This window comes from Coenobita brevimanus, chromosome 43 (assembly GCF_032717465.1).
Source record: "Coenobita brevimanus isolate Jiangsu-jjx chromosome 43, ASM3271746v2, whole genome shotgun sequence".
Lineage (NCBI taxonomy): Eukaryota > Metazoa > Arthropoda > Malacostraca > Decapoda > Coenobitidae > Coenobita > Coenobita brevimanus.
The window spans coordinates 3782454-3799372 of NC_136996.1; the positions used below are offsets into that span (position 1 = coordinate 3782454).

General features: G+C 41.7%; 1 protein-coding gene across 3 annotated transcripts in view; it reads left to right on the forward strand.

Annotated features, from left to right (window-relative positions):
* The window catches only part of Pfk (ATP-dependent 6-phosphofructokinase), a 141709-nt gene that overhangs the window by 83683 nt on the left and 41107 nt on the right, over window positions 1-16919 (forward strand). For all 3 annotated transcript variants that reach the window (XM_080270833.1, XM_080270834.1, XM_080270835.1), the window contains exons 8-10: window positions 1220-1312; window positions 6192-6344; window positions 16241-16354. In XM_080270833.1, coding sequence (XP_080126959.1) covers window positions 1220-1312; window positions 6192-6344; window positions 16241-16354 — 360 coding nt within the window. The remainder of the gene's footprint in view (window positions 1-1219; window positions 1313-6191; window positions 6345-16240; window positions 16355-16919) is intronic.

Sequence of the window (16919 nt, forward strand, 5' to 3'; positions counted from 1 at the left end):
CAGGGAAGTGAGCATGGAAATGAAAAAGTTACTATATGACAGTATTGTGATACCAACTCTAACATATGGAAGTGAAGCTTGGCCATTGCTGGAAGGACACAAGTCAAGAGTGAGAGCAGTGGAAATGAATTATTTAAGAGGAGCCTGTGGAGTCACATGGAGAGACAGGCTGACAAATGAGAATATAAAAGAGCTTTGTGGTGTGGATGTGGATGTGATAGGAAGCGTTAGGAGGAATACACTGAGGTGGTTTGGCCATGTGGAGAGGATGGAGGGTGAAAGACTGACGAAGAGAGTGTATGTGAGTGAGGTGGAGGGGGGAAGAGGGAGGGGAAGGCCAAGGATGAGATGGAGGGATGGGGTGGAGAGGTATATGAGAGAGGGGGGTGTGAGTTGGGAGCGGGGCAGTGAAATGGCTGGAGACAGGGCGACGTGGAGGTGATTTGTTTGTGGCCACCCCAAATGGGATTGAGGTGTCTGGCAATAGATAGATAGATAGATAGAATGAAAAATGGAAATGGAAAATGTGAGTACATTAAGTACTTGGGTAGTATGATAAGTAAGGGTGGAAGTTTGGGGTGAAGTGTTTGAAAGGGTACGACAAGGAAGAAAGGTTGCTGGTTCTTTGAAAGCAGTGATAAGAAACAGGGAAGTGAGTATTGACATAAAAAATTTGCTGCATGACAGTATTGTGATACCAACCTTAACGTATGGAAGTGAAGCTTGAACCTTGTTAGAAGGACGTAATTCAAGAGTGCGAGCAATGGAAATGAGTTACTTTAGAGGAGCATGTGGAGTTACTTGGAGAGAGAGACTGACAAACGAGGAAGTGAAGGAATATCGTGGTGTGTATGTGGATGTGATAGAAGGCGTTAGGAGAAATACAATGAGGTGGTTTGGCCATGTGGAGAGGATGGAGAATGAGAGACTAATGAGGAGAGTGTATGTGAGTGAGGTGAAGGGGGGCAGAGGGAGGGGGAGGCCAAGGATGAGATGGAGGGATAGAGTGGTGAATGAGAGAGGGGGGTGTGAGTTTGGAACAGAGCAATGAAATGGTGGGGGACAGGGCAACATGGAGGTGATTTATTTGTGCCACCCCTTATGTTATTGAGGCATCTGGCAATAGATAGATAGAAAGTGAATGAATTCTTCATTGGCATATTTGATAAATGTGGAATTTTACTGTAATTCATTGCATCTCTCTTTTCCCCCTCTTTAGGTGATTGTTGACAAGCTGGGCTTCGACACTCGCATCACCGTCTTGGGTCATGTTCAGCGTGGTGGTTCTCCCTCTGCCTTCGATCGACTGCTTGTAAGAAAGACATTGTTTCAAGCTATAATATATTTAATCAGGATAAAGTTACACTGCATGGGATTGTGCAGAGAGTAGAGGTAGATTTGGCCACAAATAGGTTGGATTAACATGAAGTTTTGGGAAAGACAGCTAGAAGTTATGGGAAAGACAGATATATTCGGATATAGGCTATCCATTCTGGATATCTCAGTAAGCCACACCCCCTTCCCCCAGTGCCTAACATTATCGTATGGCTGGCAGGACTGTAGACTATCACTTACTGTTTGACCGGAGAGCTGCTAACATCTTATAACAACATTCATTGTGTGATATAAGAATGTTTTAATACCTGTAGATATGCAGTTATTTGTGCTACATAATTTTCCTTTACACTGCCTTACTTGTGAATGTTTTGTGTATGGAAATTAATTTCCAAAAGGTAGGGAGAGACTACAGTAATAAAATTAGTGCAAGAATAAGCAGAAGAATGGTTGAAAAATGTTTATACCACATTTTACTTATCATTGATTTTTTAAGCAACTCTCAAATCACTTCAAGATTAAAGTAAGAATTCTCAGTGGGCAAATTATCTTGATTACCATGGTCACTTCTTATTTTATGATACTGTAATTAGGACAGAGCTGAGGAAGAGAATTTTTTATGAAAAGATTTGCGAGTGCATCGACTTGTATGTTTGGGTGGTGTGCCCTACCACCGCTTCCTCACTTGTCTCTGTGTACTGCAGCCCTCCCCCCCCCCCTCTCTCTTTCTGTCTTTCTCTCATAATGCACAGTAGTGCTCAGGCGGTTGAAGCTGAGTTGCGCTAAGCGACGGTTGGCAAGACGAGAAAAAGAGAGAGAGAGAGAGAGAAGGGGGAGGGACTGCTAATCAAGATAATTTTCTTAGAATTCTTACTTTATTCTTGAATTGATTTGATAGTTGCTGTAAAAATTAGCAATAAGTAAAAAGCAGTATAAATATTTTTCAGTTATTCTTGTACTTATTCTCGCTCTAATTTTATTACTGTAGCCTCTCTTTACCTTTTGGAAATTAATTTCCATAGACAAAACATTCACAAGTATAGTCGTGTAAGGGAAAATTATGTAGCACAAATACATGCAGATCCACAGGTATTAAAACATTCTTAAATTGCTCAATGAATTTTTTTTTTTTTTTTTTTTTAATGCGAGGAAGAAGGAACCAAAGGCCATGAGCCCGCAAGAACAGTTCCCTCCAACAGAAAAACAAAATACAATAGAGAGCCAAATTCAAGATCCGATCATTTTGAGATGCCTGGACACTGCATTTGAAAGACTGGAGATCATAGGCAGCAGGAAATACAGACAGATGGAGACAGGTCCAGAGTTGACCTGTTGCATAAATGAAAGACTGGGAGTAACGGTTAACTCTTGCATTAGAGAGTTGGACAGAAAAGGGATGAGAGTTTGCTGCCAGACGGGTGCTACGCGCCCGTCGTAGAGGTGGAGGAATGCAAGCAGACAGTTCAGAGGAGCAGTAACCATTAAAGTAGCGATAGAAAAGAGATAAAGATGCAACAGTGCGGCGAAGAGACAGAGGTTGAAGGGAGTCAGTAAGAGGAGGAGAGTTAATGAGACGAAAAGCCTTTGACTCCACCCTATTGAGAAGAGCTGTATATGGGGAGCCTCCCCACACATGAGAGTTGTACTCCACACAGGGGTGGATAAATCCCCTGTATAGAGTCAACAATTGTGCAGGGGTAAAGAAAGAGCGGAGTCGGCTTAGCACACCCAATCTCTTGGCAGCAGATTTTACAAGGGATGTAATATGATCTTTCCAAGATAAGTTCCGAGTAAATGAAACCCCAAGCATGTTCAAGGATGATGCAGGATTAAGCTGAATATTATTAAACATTAATGGGTATACCTGTGGAAGATTTTGTCGGGTTGATAGGTGTAAGAACTGAGTCTTAGGTGCATTAAAAACAACCATATTATTTTTACCCCAGTCAGAGATACGAGCCAAGTCAGACATTAGGTGTGCCATAGCCTCATCCCTTGTTTGTTGAAGTAACTGTTGAGATGGGCGTTGCGGGAACCAAATGGAAAGGTGAAGGGTGGAGTCATCAGCGTATGAGTGGATAGGGTTAGATATGCAGCATAGAAGGTCATTGATGAATAAAAGGAAGAGAGTTGGTGATAGGACAGAGCCCTGAGGAACACCACTGTTGATAGATCTAGGAGAAGAACGATGGCCGTCTACAACAGCGGCTATAGAACGACCAGAAAGGAAGCTAGTGATGAAGGCACAGATAGAAGGATAGAAACCGTAGGAGGGCAATTTGGAAATTAAAGATTTATGCCAGACTCGATCGAAAGCCTTTGAGATGTCAAGTGCAATGGCAAGGCTTTCTCCAAAGTCCCGAAATGAGGATGACCAGGAGTCTGAAAGGTAGGTGAGAAGATCGCCAGTGGAGCGTCCCTGACGGAACATGAGATGTTAGCAGCTCTGTGGTGAGGTGGTAAGTGATAGCCTACAGCCCTGCCACCTGTATGATAACTGTTAGGCGCTGGGGTAAGGGGGCATGGCTTACTGAGGTATCCAGAATGGATAGCCTATAGTTATGCTTGATTTGGAAACTATTGTTATATAACTTTTCTGTATGACAGGTTGAGGTTGATAAAATCTATTTTTGCTCAACTTGAGTTATTATACATTTATGTGGTAGGTGCTATCGCTAACCATCCACTCACTTGATGTAGTGCTGCTCTCAGGTGTCTGCCCATTCCTCTCCTCCATCCTTCTTTCCTTCCATCCTCTTCTGTCTTTCCTTCATTCTTTCCTTGTCCTTCTGCCTACAGGTGACTTTACACTCCCTCTTCTGTCTTTCTGTCCTTCATTCTTTCCTCTTCCTTCTGCGTGTGGGTGGCTCTACACTGAGTGACAAGCCAAATGGTTTCCTGTATACCAGGAAACCATTTACTATGCTGGGTGGTAACCATATAACCAGATTTTGGCACCTGGTGGTTTAGTGGGGAATTACAGCACTCCACTCTGATTAAGCAGGTGAAGGTTTATATCCAAGGGGTGGTTGGGGTTTATTGCACACATAATGCCACACAGGGATGAGTGAGGCTGGTCACTCTGATCTTAAATGTCAGTACCAACTTGCCTAGCCCTGGGCTCCTGCGCTCCTCATGAGGCAATGCAAGGTTGGATGATGGATGGATGGAATGATCTAAAAAGTATTGTGCAGGATGCATCCAAGGATATCCTATCTTGGTCAGTAGCTGCCGTCTTTTATGTCTTGGGAATTTGGTCTGTGTGCTTGCATGGCAAAATCATGCAACATTTTATGGCAATGGCAGATCATGCTACATCAGTTGACATTGGAAACAGTATATAGTAACAAATCTACATCACAAGGAAATACCAGTGCTGTCAAAGACGAGGGAGACTGGCCATGTGCAGTTTGCCACAAGGGCGTGGGAAGTAATTCCATCTTGTGCGGTGTGTGTGATAAATGGGTGCATAAGAGATGTAGTGGTATCAGAGGTAGACTCCGAGATAATGCTGATTTTATGTGTACGGCGTGCCGGGGTGAGCAGGTGGAGATCGTCAGACGTGAAAGGATTGAACTTGCTGGTGAATCTCTTGAGTGTGTGGAAGAGTTTTGTTATTTGGGAGACATGTTGTGTGCTGGAGGTGGGGCTGGAGCTAGCTCTGTGGCTAGGGTGAGAAGTGGTTGGAAGAAGTTCAAGGAGCTCTTGCCTCTCCTGACATTGAGAGGGCTCTCCCTACGTGCTAAGGGGTCTTTGTATGCAGCATGTGTTAGGAGTGTAATGCTGTATGGCAGTGAGACCTGGGCAGTGAAGGAGGAAGACTTTCACCGGCTCAGACGTACAGAAATGACAATGATTAGGTGGATGTGCAGTGCGTCCCTGCGTCCAAGGCCTGGAGGGGCTGGGTTTACAATGGAAGAGTTTAGAGGTAGGATGGGACTGGAGTGTATTGGTGTTGTGATGAGGATAGGTAGATTGAGGTGGTTTGGACATGTGGAGAGGATGGGGGATGATAATTGGGTGAGGAAGGTGAGAAGTGTTAATATTGGGGGTGGGGTTATGAGGGGTAGTCCGAGAAAGACATGGGACGAGGTCATTAAGTGTGACCTTAGGGTTAAGGGACTGAACAGGGAGGCTGCAATGGATCGTGCAGCGTGGAGAGCCGCCATTAGGTGACCAAGGCCGACACATGCAAGCATGTTGGAGCCTTTAAAAACGAAACGAAAACGATATGCAAAGTTCTGCCCAGGAGGACATTTAGTATTGAACAACGTGAATATGCAATATTAGCCAGTACTCTGTGATGAAAGTAAAATCATATAGTCAAGGATTTAGTTTTTTTTTTTTTTTTTTTTTTTTTTTTTGATAGAAACATCGAATCATTTCATATTGCTTTATCATACCAAAGGGGTTAGCAATAGAACTGACTTAATCCCTCTCATACAATAGCTTCATGTTTTATTGTGAATACCAGTGTATGATTGTATTCAGAGGTGTCTTATAGTGAGGGGGTAATGTTATAGCATCCCAGTTTTGTATGGAACATTTGCCTTTGCCATGATGTAGCCACTGTGCCGTGAATTAGAGCATAATACAGTGTGGTGTTGCCCATCAGTCAGCATTGAACATTATCATCTTGGCTGTGCCATTCATCATGGAAACTTTGCTGGTGATACATGGGGCTCTTACAAAACTCCATTTACAATGGTTTTAAGTTTGTAAATATCCATATGATAATACTTACTATGTAGAGGTTTGATTAATTAGTCTACACTCTCCCATTCTAGAGAGTGCTACACAGTTCAGAAATACTATTATTAAATTTCTGGTGAAGCATATTTTTTTTGGTAATATAGGGCTGCCGTATGGGTGCTGAATCAGTGCTGGCACTGATGGAAGCAACCCCTGAGACAGAACCATGTGTCATCTCTCTGGACGGCAACCAGGCAGTGCGAGTCCCCCTCATGGGTTGTGTCCTCAAGACCCAGGCTGTTGCACGTGCCATGCAGGTCAGTAAGCTTCCCACAATCACAGTTTTTTTGTTATTGTTTTTCTGCTCCCTTAATTTGGCCCTAGTATTTATGCCTTGGTTTAGATAGGGAATTGAACGAATCTAGACCATTTGTTCGAGGGACAACCCAATTGTTTTATGCATATATATATATATATATATATATATATATATACAGTATATATATATTGGCTGGAATTGCCTTGGCCAGTACGAGGTGCTATAATTTGCAAATCCACAAAAATCACCATTTCTGCAGTGATGCAAATGAAGCCAATATCCTTGGCAGTGCTGTAGGAGTGCTTATCAACTCACCACCTGACATATGTCAACCACTTGGCTGTCATATTTGGGGCCCAAAGAGAGATGAGCAGGCCTGTTGCCGTGGTGCCAGAAAAAATGTGCAGGCTCATCTTCTTTAGTCCACAAATATCACTCATGGACACCTGAACAGTGGGCATGTCATGTTGTGCGATGAGAACTCATTCCAGTGTGCTAAAGTTGGTGGTTCTAGTGAAAGGCATCCACAGACAGTCAACAGGTATGACCATCACTACACCAGGCAAACTATGAAACTCCTCCCAAATTTTATGGTGTGAGACTCTTTTTGTGTTGTTATTGGGAGAAACAGCCTCTTTTTCTTCACACAGAATGTTACAGTGAACTAGTATTTGCAGGTGTTAAGAACAGCATTTACATACCCTCGTGAGATTCGTGGTTGTAACATTTTTACGCTGGATGGTACACTGTGTCAGTGGTAAAAAAAAAATGCTCATTGTTTAAGTGATAAGAATATTCAGGATATGTAATGACTGGAGAACATCCAGGACCTGATTCCAATTGAAATTGCTTGGTCATACATGAAAGAGAGCCTTAATTCTTAGGATAACTCATCTGTGCCCTACGTAACAAGAGATGGAAGACTTAGTGTGGAATATTTCAGCATCTGTCTGATTCCATGCCAAATGGTCATACACAATAAAATTTGGACTGTCAGATATAAAGTGAGTGACTTGTTAGCAATACCTTAGCTTTTTTTTTTTTTTTTTTTTTTTTTTTTTTTTTCCACCATAAAATAATTGTCACAAAAAACAGGGATTATTCTAATACACTTTGCAGTGAGTGTGTATATAGGTATGTATGTGCTTGAAGGAGTACAACAGGGAAGAAAAGTTGCTGGTTCTTTGAAAACAGTGATAGGGAAGTGAGAATGGAAGTAAAAAAGTCACTGCATGATAGTGCAGTATTTTGATACCAACTCAGATGTATGGAAGCAAAGTTTGGTCCTTGCTGGAAGGAAACGAGTCAAAAGTGAGAGCAGTGGAAATGAGTAATTTGAGAGGAGCGTATGGAGTAACATGGAGGAACAGACTAACAAATCAGGAATTGAAGGAGCATTGTGGTGTGGATGTGGATGTGATAGAAAGCATGAGAAGAAATACATTGAGGTGGTTTGGCCATGTGGAGAGGATGGAGAGTGAGAGACTGATGAGGAGAGTATGTGAGGTGGAGAGGGGAGAGGGAGGGGGAAACCAAGGCTGAGGTGGAGGGATGGAATGGAGAGGTATATGAGAGAGGGGCGTGTGAGTTTGGGGGACAGCATAATGGCAGGGGACAGGGCAACGTGGAGGTGATTTTTTTGTAGCCACCCAGTTTGGGATTAAGGCATCTGGCTATAGGAAGATGAATAGATTTGTATTTGTGTGTGTATATGTATATACCTGTCTACTGTATTTTGCTATCTATGTATATACAGTATACAGGAGATATATAGGTAGATCATTGATAAACAAGAGATGCAGTGCTACATTGCTATTGATTTGAATGCTGTGTTACTGTTACCTGTTTTGGTGAGTTTTCTATTTACAATGTAAAGAAATAAAATGTTAAGTTAGAAGTGAAAATGTTCTTTAGTAACAATAAAAGAAAACTAGTAATTTAATGAACCCTCTCAAATACATGTTGCAGCTTCTCAAGTCATATTGTTTAGGTACAGTTTGATCATTGATTTATGTGTTGTGTCATATTGCAGTGGATATTTGCCCCTAGAATTGTACAAGAAACAGTATCAGACTTTATAGTATCATACAGGAGAGCTTACGCGCTTAGGAAAATGCCATTTAGACTCCGCTTGTTTTCAGAGTATGTAAGTAGCCAGAACATTGTTATTTTAGTATTGTTGCTGCAGTTCCCTGAGGCCTCCTTCATAATATAATTTTATGTAAACAGTCAGATTGATTTTTTTTTTGTCAATGTAGTGTTTTCTCATAATACCATTAGTGGCATCATTCTCATTCTGATTTCCACTTGAAAATGGGGGCTTTGTATCCATAGATATAACATTTCTCTCTCTATCTTGTTTAACATTTCTTGCCATCTCATTAACTTTCTGCCCACTGGAATCCCCCACAGGATAGCCATAACATAAATGTTATTTTTCACTCTTTTACAATTTTGTCACACCTTTTCAATCATTTTGCCATTGCACCTCCCCCTTCCACTCCCCATCCCCCCTTCCACCATCATCAGTGTCTGTGTGCTTGATTGCTGAAGAGGAATTAAGTTTCTGTAGGGTAGGAAACTGAATTAACCACTTTAGCCAGAGGATGTACTTTAAAAGATTATCCTTGCTGCTATTGGCAGTTTTATTCAGAGTATTAGAGCCCTCTGGTGGAGAAGGTGTTAATGAATGCTGTATCTATTACCTTTAGTGTGAGAAGTTAGTTCCAAACTGAATAAAATCATTTGGAGGAAGCAGAAATAAAATAAAACTGTGTCATTGGATGGGAGGAGTTATCAGTTGACTACAGTTCATTCACTTGTACTAGGCAGGGAATTTTGCCTTTTTGCAGCTTGTTTTCCATAGCTCAGTGGTTGAATAAGACGGTGCTTCAGTCTTGCATCTTTTTCATAGCTCTTCTTAATGACAAGTCCCCAGTCTAGTGTCAGTCTCTTATTACTCAGCAGTCAAGATTGAGAGATGGTAATTTTGTGCTTAGTGAAAGTGAGCAGAGTACTGTATGGTACACCTGGAACTTATGTTCATATGTTCTTTAATTTTGCAACAGTAAGTGGTTCATCTCCTCCTGGGTCCTTTATTTTTATTGAATCAATGCAAAAAATGTAAATGCATTCCAGACAGCATCCATTTCCACTACTTACCTTCCAGTATACAGTAATCCCTGTACAATCCGGTTTCCCACTTTCCGGACACTTAACTTACCAGACATTGTGGGCCTGGACCTTCGGAATCCAAAAATGGCCAAAAAAATAAAAAAATCCCCCCAAAATCCGAATTTTTTCCCACCCGTGATTTGAAATTGCCTCGCGGCACCGAACGGCTGTTTACACCATGGCCCGTTCACCCCTTCCTTCCTCCCCCTCCCCCCTCCCCTGTCAGGGTTGTCATTTGGGTCTTTGTATGCAGCATGTGTTAGGAGTGTAATGCTGTATGGCAGTGAGACCTGGGCAGTGAAGGAGGAAGATATTCGCCGGCTCAGACGTACAGAAATGACAATGATTAGGTGGATGTGCAGTGCGTCCTTGCGTCCAAGGCCTGGAGGGGCTGGGTTTACAATGGAAGAGTTGAGAGGTAGGATGGGACTGGAGTGTATTGGTGTTGTGATGAGGATAGGTAGATTGAGGTGGTTTGGACATGTGGAGAGGATGGGGGATGATAATTGGGTGAGGAAGGTGAGAAGTGTTAATATTGGGGGTGGAGTTATGAGGGGTAGACCGAGAAAGACATGGGATGAGTTCATTAAGTGTGACCTTAGGGTTAAGGGACTGAACAGGGAGGCTGCAATGGATCGTGCAGCATGGAGAGCCGCCATTAGGTGACCAAAGCCGACACATGCAAGCATGTTGGAGCCTTTAAAAACGAAACGTTACTTCATTACCAAATGTGGGCCAATTTGGTAATGAAAAATTCGTTTGGTAATGAATCAGAATAATGCATTACCAAATGGATTTTTCACATGTATGAGGATACACAGAGTGGAGATGGTGGATTGTTTGCTTTCTCTGATTAATCTGCTAGCCTACATACCATGAAAATAATCAACATGCTGTTAATTATAAGGAGAGTGATTACTCGTATTTCCACTTGTATATATAAATAGTGAAAAATAAATGCTAGCATTACTAATTTGGTAATGAAAAGTTAAATTTGGTAATGAAAATTGAGGAGTGTGGTAATGTGGCCGTTGCGATCTGGCAACTCTGTTTCCCTGCCACCAACAGTTACTGCCTAACTTCAGTGGCGAGTAGATGCTTATCAGAATGGAAGCCACATGTGCTCGTTTTTTGTGAATAAACAGTAAATAAACTGCAATACTTGGCCATTAGACCACATGGGAATTTACAGTGTTGTGCAGTGTTAAGAAATTAGAATTTAGAGTGCAGAGGATTAACTGAGGAGTGCAAATTGGCGGTTGAAACTGGCGTGGTGCAGTTAAGAACAATGTGCATTGCTAAACAATTATAACTCACAGTGCAAAGAATTAAGTGCAGCACAACACTGGATTACTGTACGTGCTTCAAGAGCATTTTCACCACTGCCAAAGCCTTAGAGAAGGCGGCCACAGACGTGCTGTAAGTACCGTGGCTGAGGTACAGTCACTTCTAATTCCTCATTCTTTGGTTCCTTTTCATTTTTTTCATGCTTTATGTCCATTATTGGTGTGAATAGGGTCTTAAATAGGTTTAAATAGGTGCTATGCATGTCTGGTAGGGAGCTATAAATTTAGGTGGCTTTCAAAGTTAGGCTGGGTTAGGGCCCTTAAGTACCAGTCCAGGAGCCAGGGGCCCACTTTCCGGACGGGACCACTTTCTGGACATGCCTTTGGCTCTATTGTTGGATAGTAGAGGGATTACTTACCAGATAAACAATTACTCACCATTGGAATGTTAGTAACAGCATATATGTAGTCATGCTGTGGTAGTGTTAAAAATCAATACAAATTATTTAAGTGTGGTAGTTGGGGGCGCTCACCATCCAGTCACTCGATGTAGTGCTGCTCTCAGGTGTCTACCCTTTCCTATCCTACATCCTTCCTTCCTTCCATCCTCTTCTGTCTTTCTTTCCTTCATTCTTTCTTCATCCCTCTGCCTATGGGCGACTTTACACTCCCTCTTTTCTTTCCTTCATTCTTTCCTCTTCCTGCTACTTGTAGGTGACTCTGCATTGAATGACAAGTCAAATGGTTTCCTGTACACCAGGAAACCATTTACTACACTGGGTGGTAACAAAGTAACCAGATTTTGGCACCTGGTAGTTTAGTTGGTAATTACGGCGCTCCAGTCGGATTGAGCCGGTGAAGGTTTATATCCAAGGAGTGGTTGAGGCTATTGTTCATGTAATGCCACTCGGGGATGAGTGAGGCTGGTTACTCTCATCTTTAATGTCAGGACCAACATGCCTAGCCCCGGGCTCCAATGCTTCTCATGGGGCAACATAGGATTGGATAATGGATGGATGGACTATTTAAGTTGGAATGAGTCAATCAGCTGGAGCATACAGGCATCTTGCAGCTTGTGCTTTCGTCATCCTCCTATTGCTGATACATGTGGCAGTAACTCATCCTCTCGTACTTTTTAGTTATCATGCATTATCTTCTTTTATTCCAGTACTTGTCACCAAAAATTATTTCAAGTGAAAGTTGGACTAGGTAATTCAATTAATTTTTTATTCATACCCTTCTGAAAGCAGTCATTATTCACAAGGTTAGGATCATTCATCATGGTTCATGTATGATAGTAGTAGATACATTTTGTCATAAAAGAACAAATGCACAGAATGCATAGCTGGTACCTGTACAGCTGTTCACTTAATGTCTTTATTGCTCCATATTCCGTGTTATATTGCATGTAGATAATCATCTTCATCATCATTCGGACCTCCTTTCCCACCCTAGGGCAGGATGAGGAGTAGCAACGTCCAGATAGCCCAAATTTGCCCAGTCCAGTGGGCCACGCTTCTATTCACTCACCATTCAAGCCCCCAGAGTCCTGGCTCAATCTGATGTGCCAAAAAAATTCACCATGTTCTGTAGCTTCACGTAAACGTATCTGATAAGAGTCAGTCCGGACGCTGTCACATTAAAAAGGGGTGCTAAATCCCTGATCATGCGCATCTTCTCACAATAGTCATCCAGCCAGCTCGATCTCTTGTCAGTCCCCTAGCCTCACCGACTTCCTAACCTCTCTTGCTCACACACTCATCCACCATATCCCTCCACCTTCTCCTTCGTCTACCTTTCCTCCTCCCTCCTTCAAATTCGCTCAGATATACTTTTTTCACCACTCTGTTGTTATCCATTCTCTCCACATGACCATACCATCTCAGTACACTCTCTTTGATTCTGGTGTCCACAGACTTCTCCACACCACATCTTACACGAATCACATAATTTCGTATCTTATCCACTCTCTGTACTCCACATACTTTTCTCAGCATTTCCATCTCCACTGCTCTCACTCTTGACTTTCATTTTCATGCCACACCATTGTCTCACATCCATATGTTAAAGTTGGCACTAACACTCCTTCATGTAAGCCTTTTGCAGCTACAACACTCAAGCCTTTGTTCCCTATCAAGACCTTCATTGCACAAGCTACTTTCCTTCCTTGTACCATTCTACTTTCCACTTCTTTTGCACATTTTCCTCGCCTTTCTATCACTGTACCCAGGTATTTGAACTCTCTCACCACTTCCAGTCTCTCTCCATTCACTGTAACATCACACTGGGAGTCACCTTCTCTCTCAGTAACCATCACTTAACTCTTTTCAACATTATCTGTTAAGGCACGACGCTCACAGACATCAGCAAAACTCTGCACTAGTCAACCAAGTTCTTTTCTGGTATTTGCAAGTAGTACTGCATCATCAGTATACGATAAATTTGAGATATTCCTTCCATCACCATTCATTACCAATGCCATCCCCCTCTCCATTACTTGTGTTTTTACTTCTTTCATCACCCCATCCATACATATATTGAACAACCAAGGGGACATCACACAACCTTTTCGCATGCCCACATTGATCCTGAACCATTCACTTAAATGCCCATTAACTCTTACACATGCTTCACTACTATAATAAAAACTCTTGACGGCGCCTAGCAGCTTACCATCTGCACTGTACGTGCGCAAAACCTTCCACAATCCTTCTCTGTCTGCTTTGTTGTATGCTTTTCCCAGATCCATGAATGCCATAAACACCTTATAGTCCTTCTCACAAGCCTTCCCCACTATCTGCCTCACTGGAAATATTTGATCCACACATCCTTAGCCTCTCCTAAAGCTACCCCATTCATCACTCACCAGGACTCTTGATATCTGTCTTACATTCTTTATAATAATCCTTCCATATAATTTCCTTACCGCACTCAATGAATTTATGCCATGATAATTCTTGCACTCACCGCATACCTTTATTTTTGTACATGGGTACAGTCACAGCCTTTTTCCACTCTGCTGGCAGTTTCACTCATCCATGCCTTCTTACATATCTCCAACAAGTACTTCATTCCGCTCTCTCTGCACACTCCTCAGCAACCCCAGCTGCTTTCCCATTTTTCAGCCATTTCACAGCATTCTTCACCTGTGCAAGTGTCATGTTTCCCATTACTGTGTTCCTTCTCTGCACACCTCCAAAACCAATCATGTTTACAGCAGTTCTGCTGTCTCTATTCCCATTCATCAGGCTTCCAAAATATTCTTTCCATCTGATCCTTTCTTCTTCCCCATGGATTACTAATCTATCACTTATGCCCTTCACACTTTCACATTTCTTGCCGCTGTCACTGTAGATAATATATTGTGCAGTATACAACACTGCTATTCATGTGTTGTTTTGGCGGGAACTGAATTGGGTCCGAGTCACAATTTCTAACAGAATGGATATATGAATGCACACAGGTACCATCTGCACAGCCATTTGCTCAGTGTGTTTATTCTACTCATTTTTAACCCCTAAAGTCCGCAAATCTCCAGGTCCAACTGTCACCCCAACCGCAGAAGGCATCGATTTTTGAGCTTTTACCAAGGTAAAATTTTCTCATTGATTTGAAGAGCTTGAATTTACACCCCTGAAAGTGCCAATGTCACACCCATAGGCCTAATGGTTACCGCACAATCGACCATCAACTATAAGAATAGTTACCCATCTCATCTGAATGCAAATAGGAAAATTCTGGCATATGTAGTGCCTATTTTTCACCACATAACCTTACAAAAATCACCCAAATCAATATGAAACATGTGTTCAGGCGTGAAACAAACTGTATGAGCGTGCATAAAACAAGGGGAAAAAAATTACCTCTGCATGCAAGATAAAAATATATTGATTCACCGCATGAGTAAATAATTCAATGAGACAAAAATTTGTACATATATTGAAATGTATAAATGAAGCAAAAACATTATGATTATATAAATAAATGAAATAACTGAAAAAAAAAAAAAATTGCATGTGAGTAAAAAAAATTAGGGTCTGCAAAATAAATAATGAAATACATGTAGGTGTTACCTAAAATGCTAAAAAACCTGTACTGATATGCATAAGTGGTTGAACAGCAGAAATAAAAAAAGAAAAAAAAAAATCGTAAGTTGCAGGTAACAGTCACAAAGGTTTCCCATAAAAAATGATGGAAAATGGGTAAATTATACAAAGAAACTAATATTCTTTGGCCAATAATCTTACATGAAAAACTAATAACAGATATACATTCCGTTGCATAAAACAGGTTGACGGTAATAGCTTGTAAGTCAGTGATGCAATGGTGTGGTGTTTGGCTCGCTTGATTTGGGTGGGAGGTGACTGTCAGATGAGGAACCACTGGGGCAGAGGGAGGTGGAGTGTGTGTGGGGGGGGGCCCTGGGAGGTGGAGGGGGGTGGGAGGCCTCAGTAGGAAGGGAATATGCCTGCTACACACCCCGAAAGTGGTATAGAGGGGGTATGGGGGAGATTTGGGTGGGAGGAGACAGTGAGAGGAGGATCCAATGGGCCAGAGGGAGGTGGAGAGATGGCCAAAGGGGGGGGGGAGCCTTCCCACCACATCTTTGGGGACCAGTCATGCCAGACACCACCAGATATTGTTGTTACCATTTGCTAGTTTCCAGTTAGGTCATTGAAGAGGCATGGCAACCCTTCCCCAGTTTTTTATGGCTTATACTAAATCGATATGGATCAGAATGAATTTACCTTGTTTAAAACACGTCGATTGAGATGAATGGTCTTTAAGGGTTAATGCTATGCTGTTTGTAATAATGTGTGATGTGTGATGCTGCTCTTCTCATGTTTTGGCAAGGGCTAGAGCGGGACTGAGTCATAAATGGAAGGATGTGCAAAGTGCACGCTGCTAGTATCTGCACTGTCATCCACTTGGTTTCTCTCTACATCTCTTTATTTCATTCATTTTTAATGCTGTATACTGTATAATATGCAATATGTGACACTTTTTCATGTGTTGTTTTGGGAGGGCTAGATTGGGACTGAGCATGACTGTCTGCATCCTTGACCCACGTGAGGCCACTTCCTTGACCACATGGACATCTAATGCAATACATACCTTTAATGATGGAACTCATATTATATTTTATTTTTTCTCTACCTAATTAAATTTGAATAGTGCAATTTCAGTGTAAATTGTATCGTTCATAAATATGAATACTGTACCATGTGAGTGTAACTTGAAGCTGTTCTTAACTTTTATAATGTAAATCTGAACAGCCTCATAAAGAGCCTTCTTAACTCCAGGCCTTACTATGTAGGTGTGATTGACATAACAGTTTATCCTGGTCCTATCCCATGGTTATTGCCAGCAGTGATCTTTGATGTAACAATCCTGTAGGTAGATGCTTTGATCAGCCAATTAATCATTTTCCTAGGATCGCAGTTGGGATCAAGCTGTCCAGATGCGAGGCCGCAGCTTTGCCCGAAACCTGGAGACATACAAGATGTTGACCCGTCTGAGGCCCCCCAAGGTGGTGGATGGAGGGAAGGTGAGTTGGGCAAAATTATTACTTAAAAATAAAGTTAGTATTGGCTCTGGCTGCAGTATTCCTACTGGGCAATTTTTCTTCACGTGACTAGATGATTTTGTGATACAGTACAGTACTTAATAATAACCTGCATTAGGGCACCAATAATGTTAATGCTATGACTGTTAAAGTTTTGTCAGAGAATAAAGAACTTCATATTTGTTCCAAATTTTGATGGACTATTTTATGCAGCACCCAGAAATTCACCACAGCCAAAGAGTTAAATGTCAAAAACAATGGCAGTGTTGTTTCCTGTGGTCTCTACAGTACATTTGCCAGACATTAACTGGCAGAATTTTGATATTATCCAAAACTTGTGGTTTATTCCTGAAGTACAGTGTGGTATCTTTTATAATTTAATCAGCTTACTCTCTGTTCAACTTTGGAGAGAACTTGTCGATGAAGATGTTCAGAAAACATGATTCTAAAAGTGTTTTGTGTCAGTTACTCTGATTTTATTTCATTTTAGTTTAATATTTATAACAGTGCATATGATATATATGATTAAAGTATTACATTTAAGTGT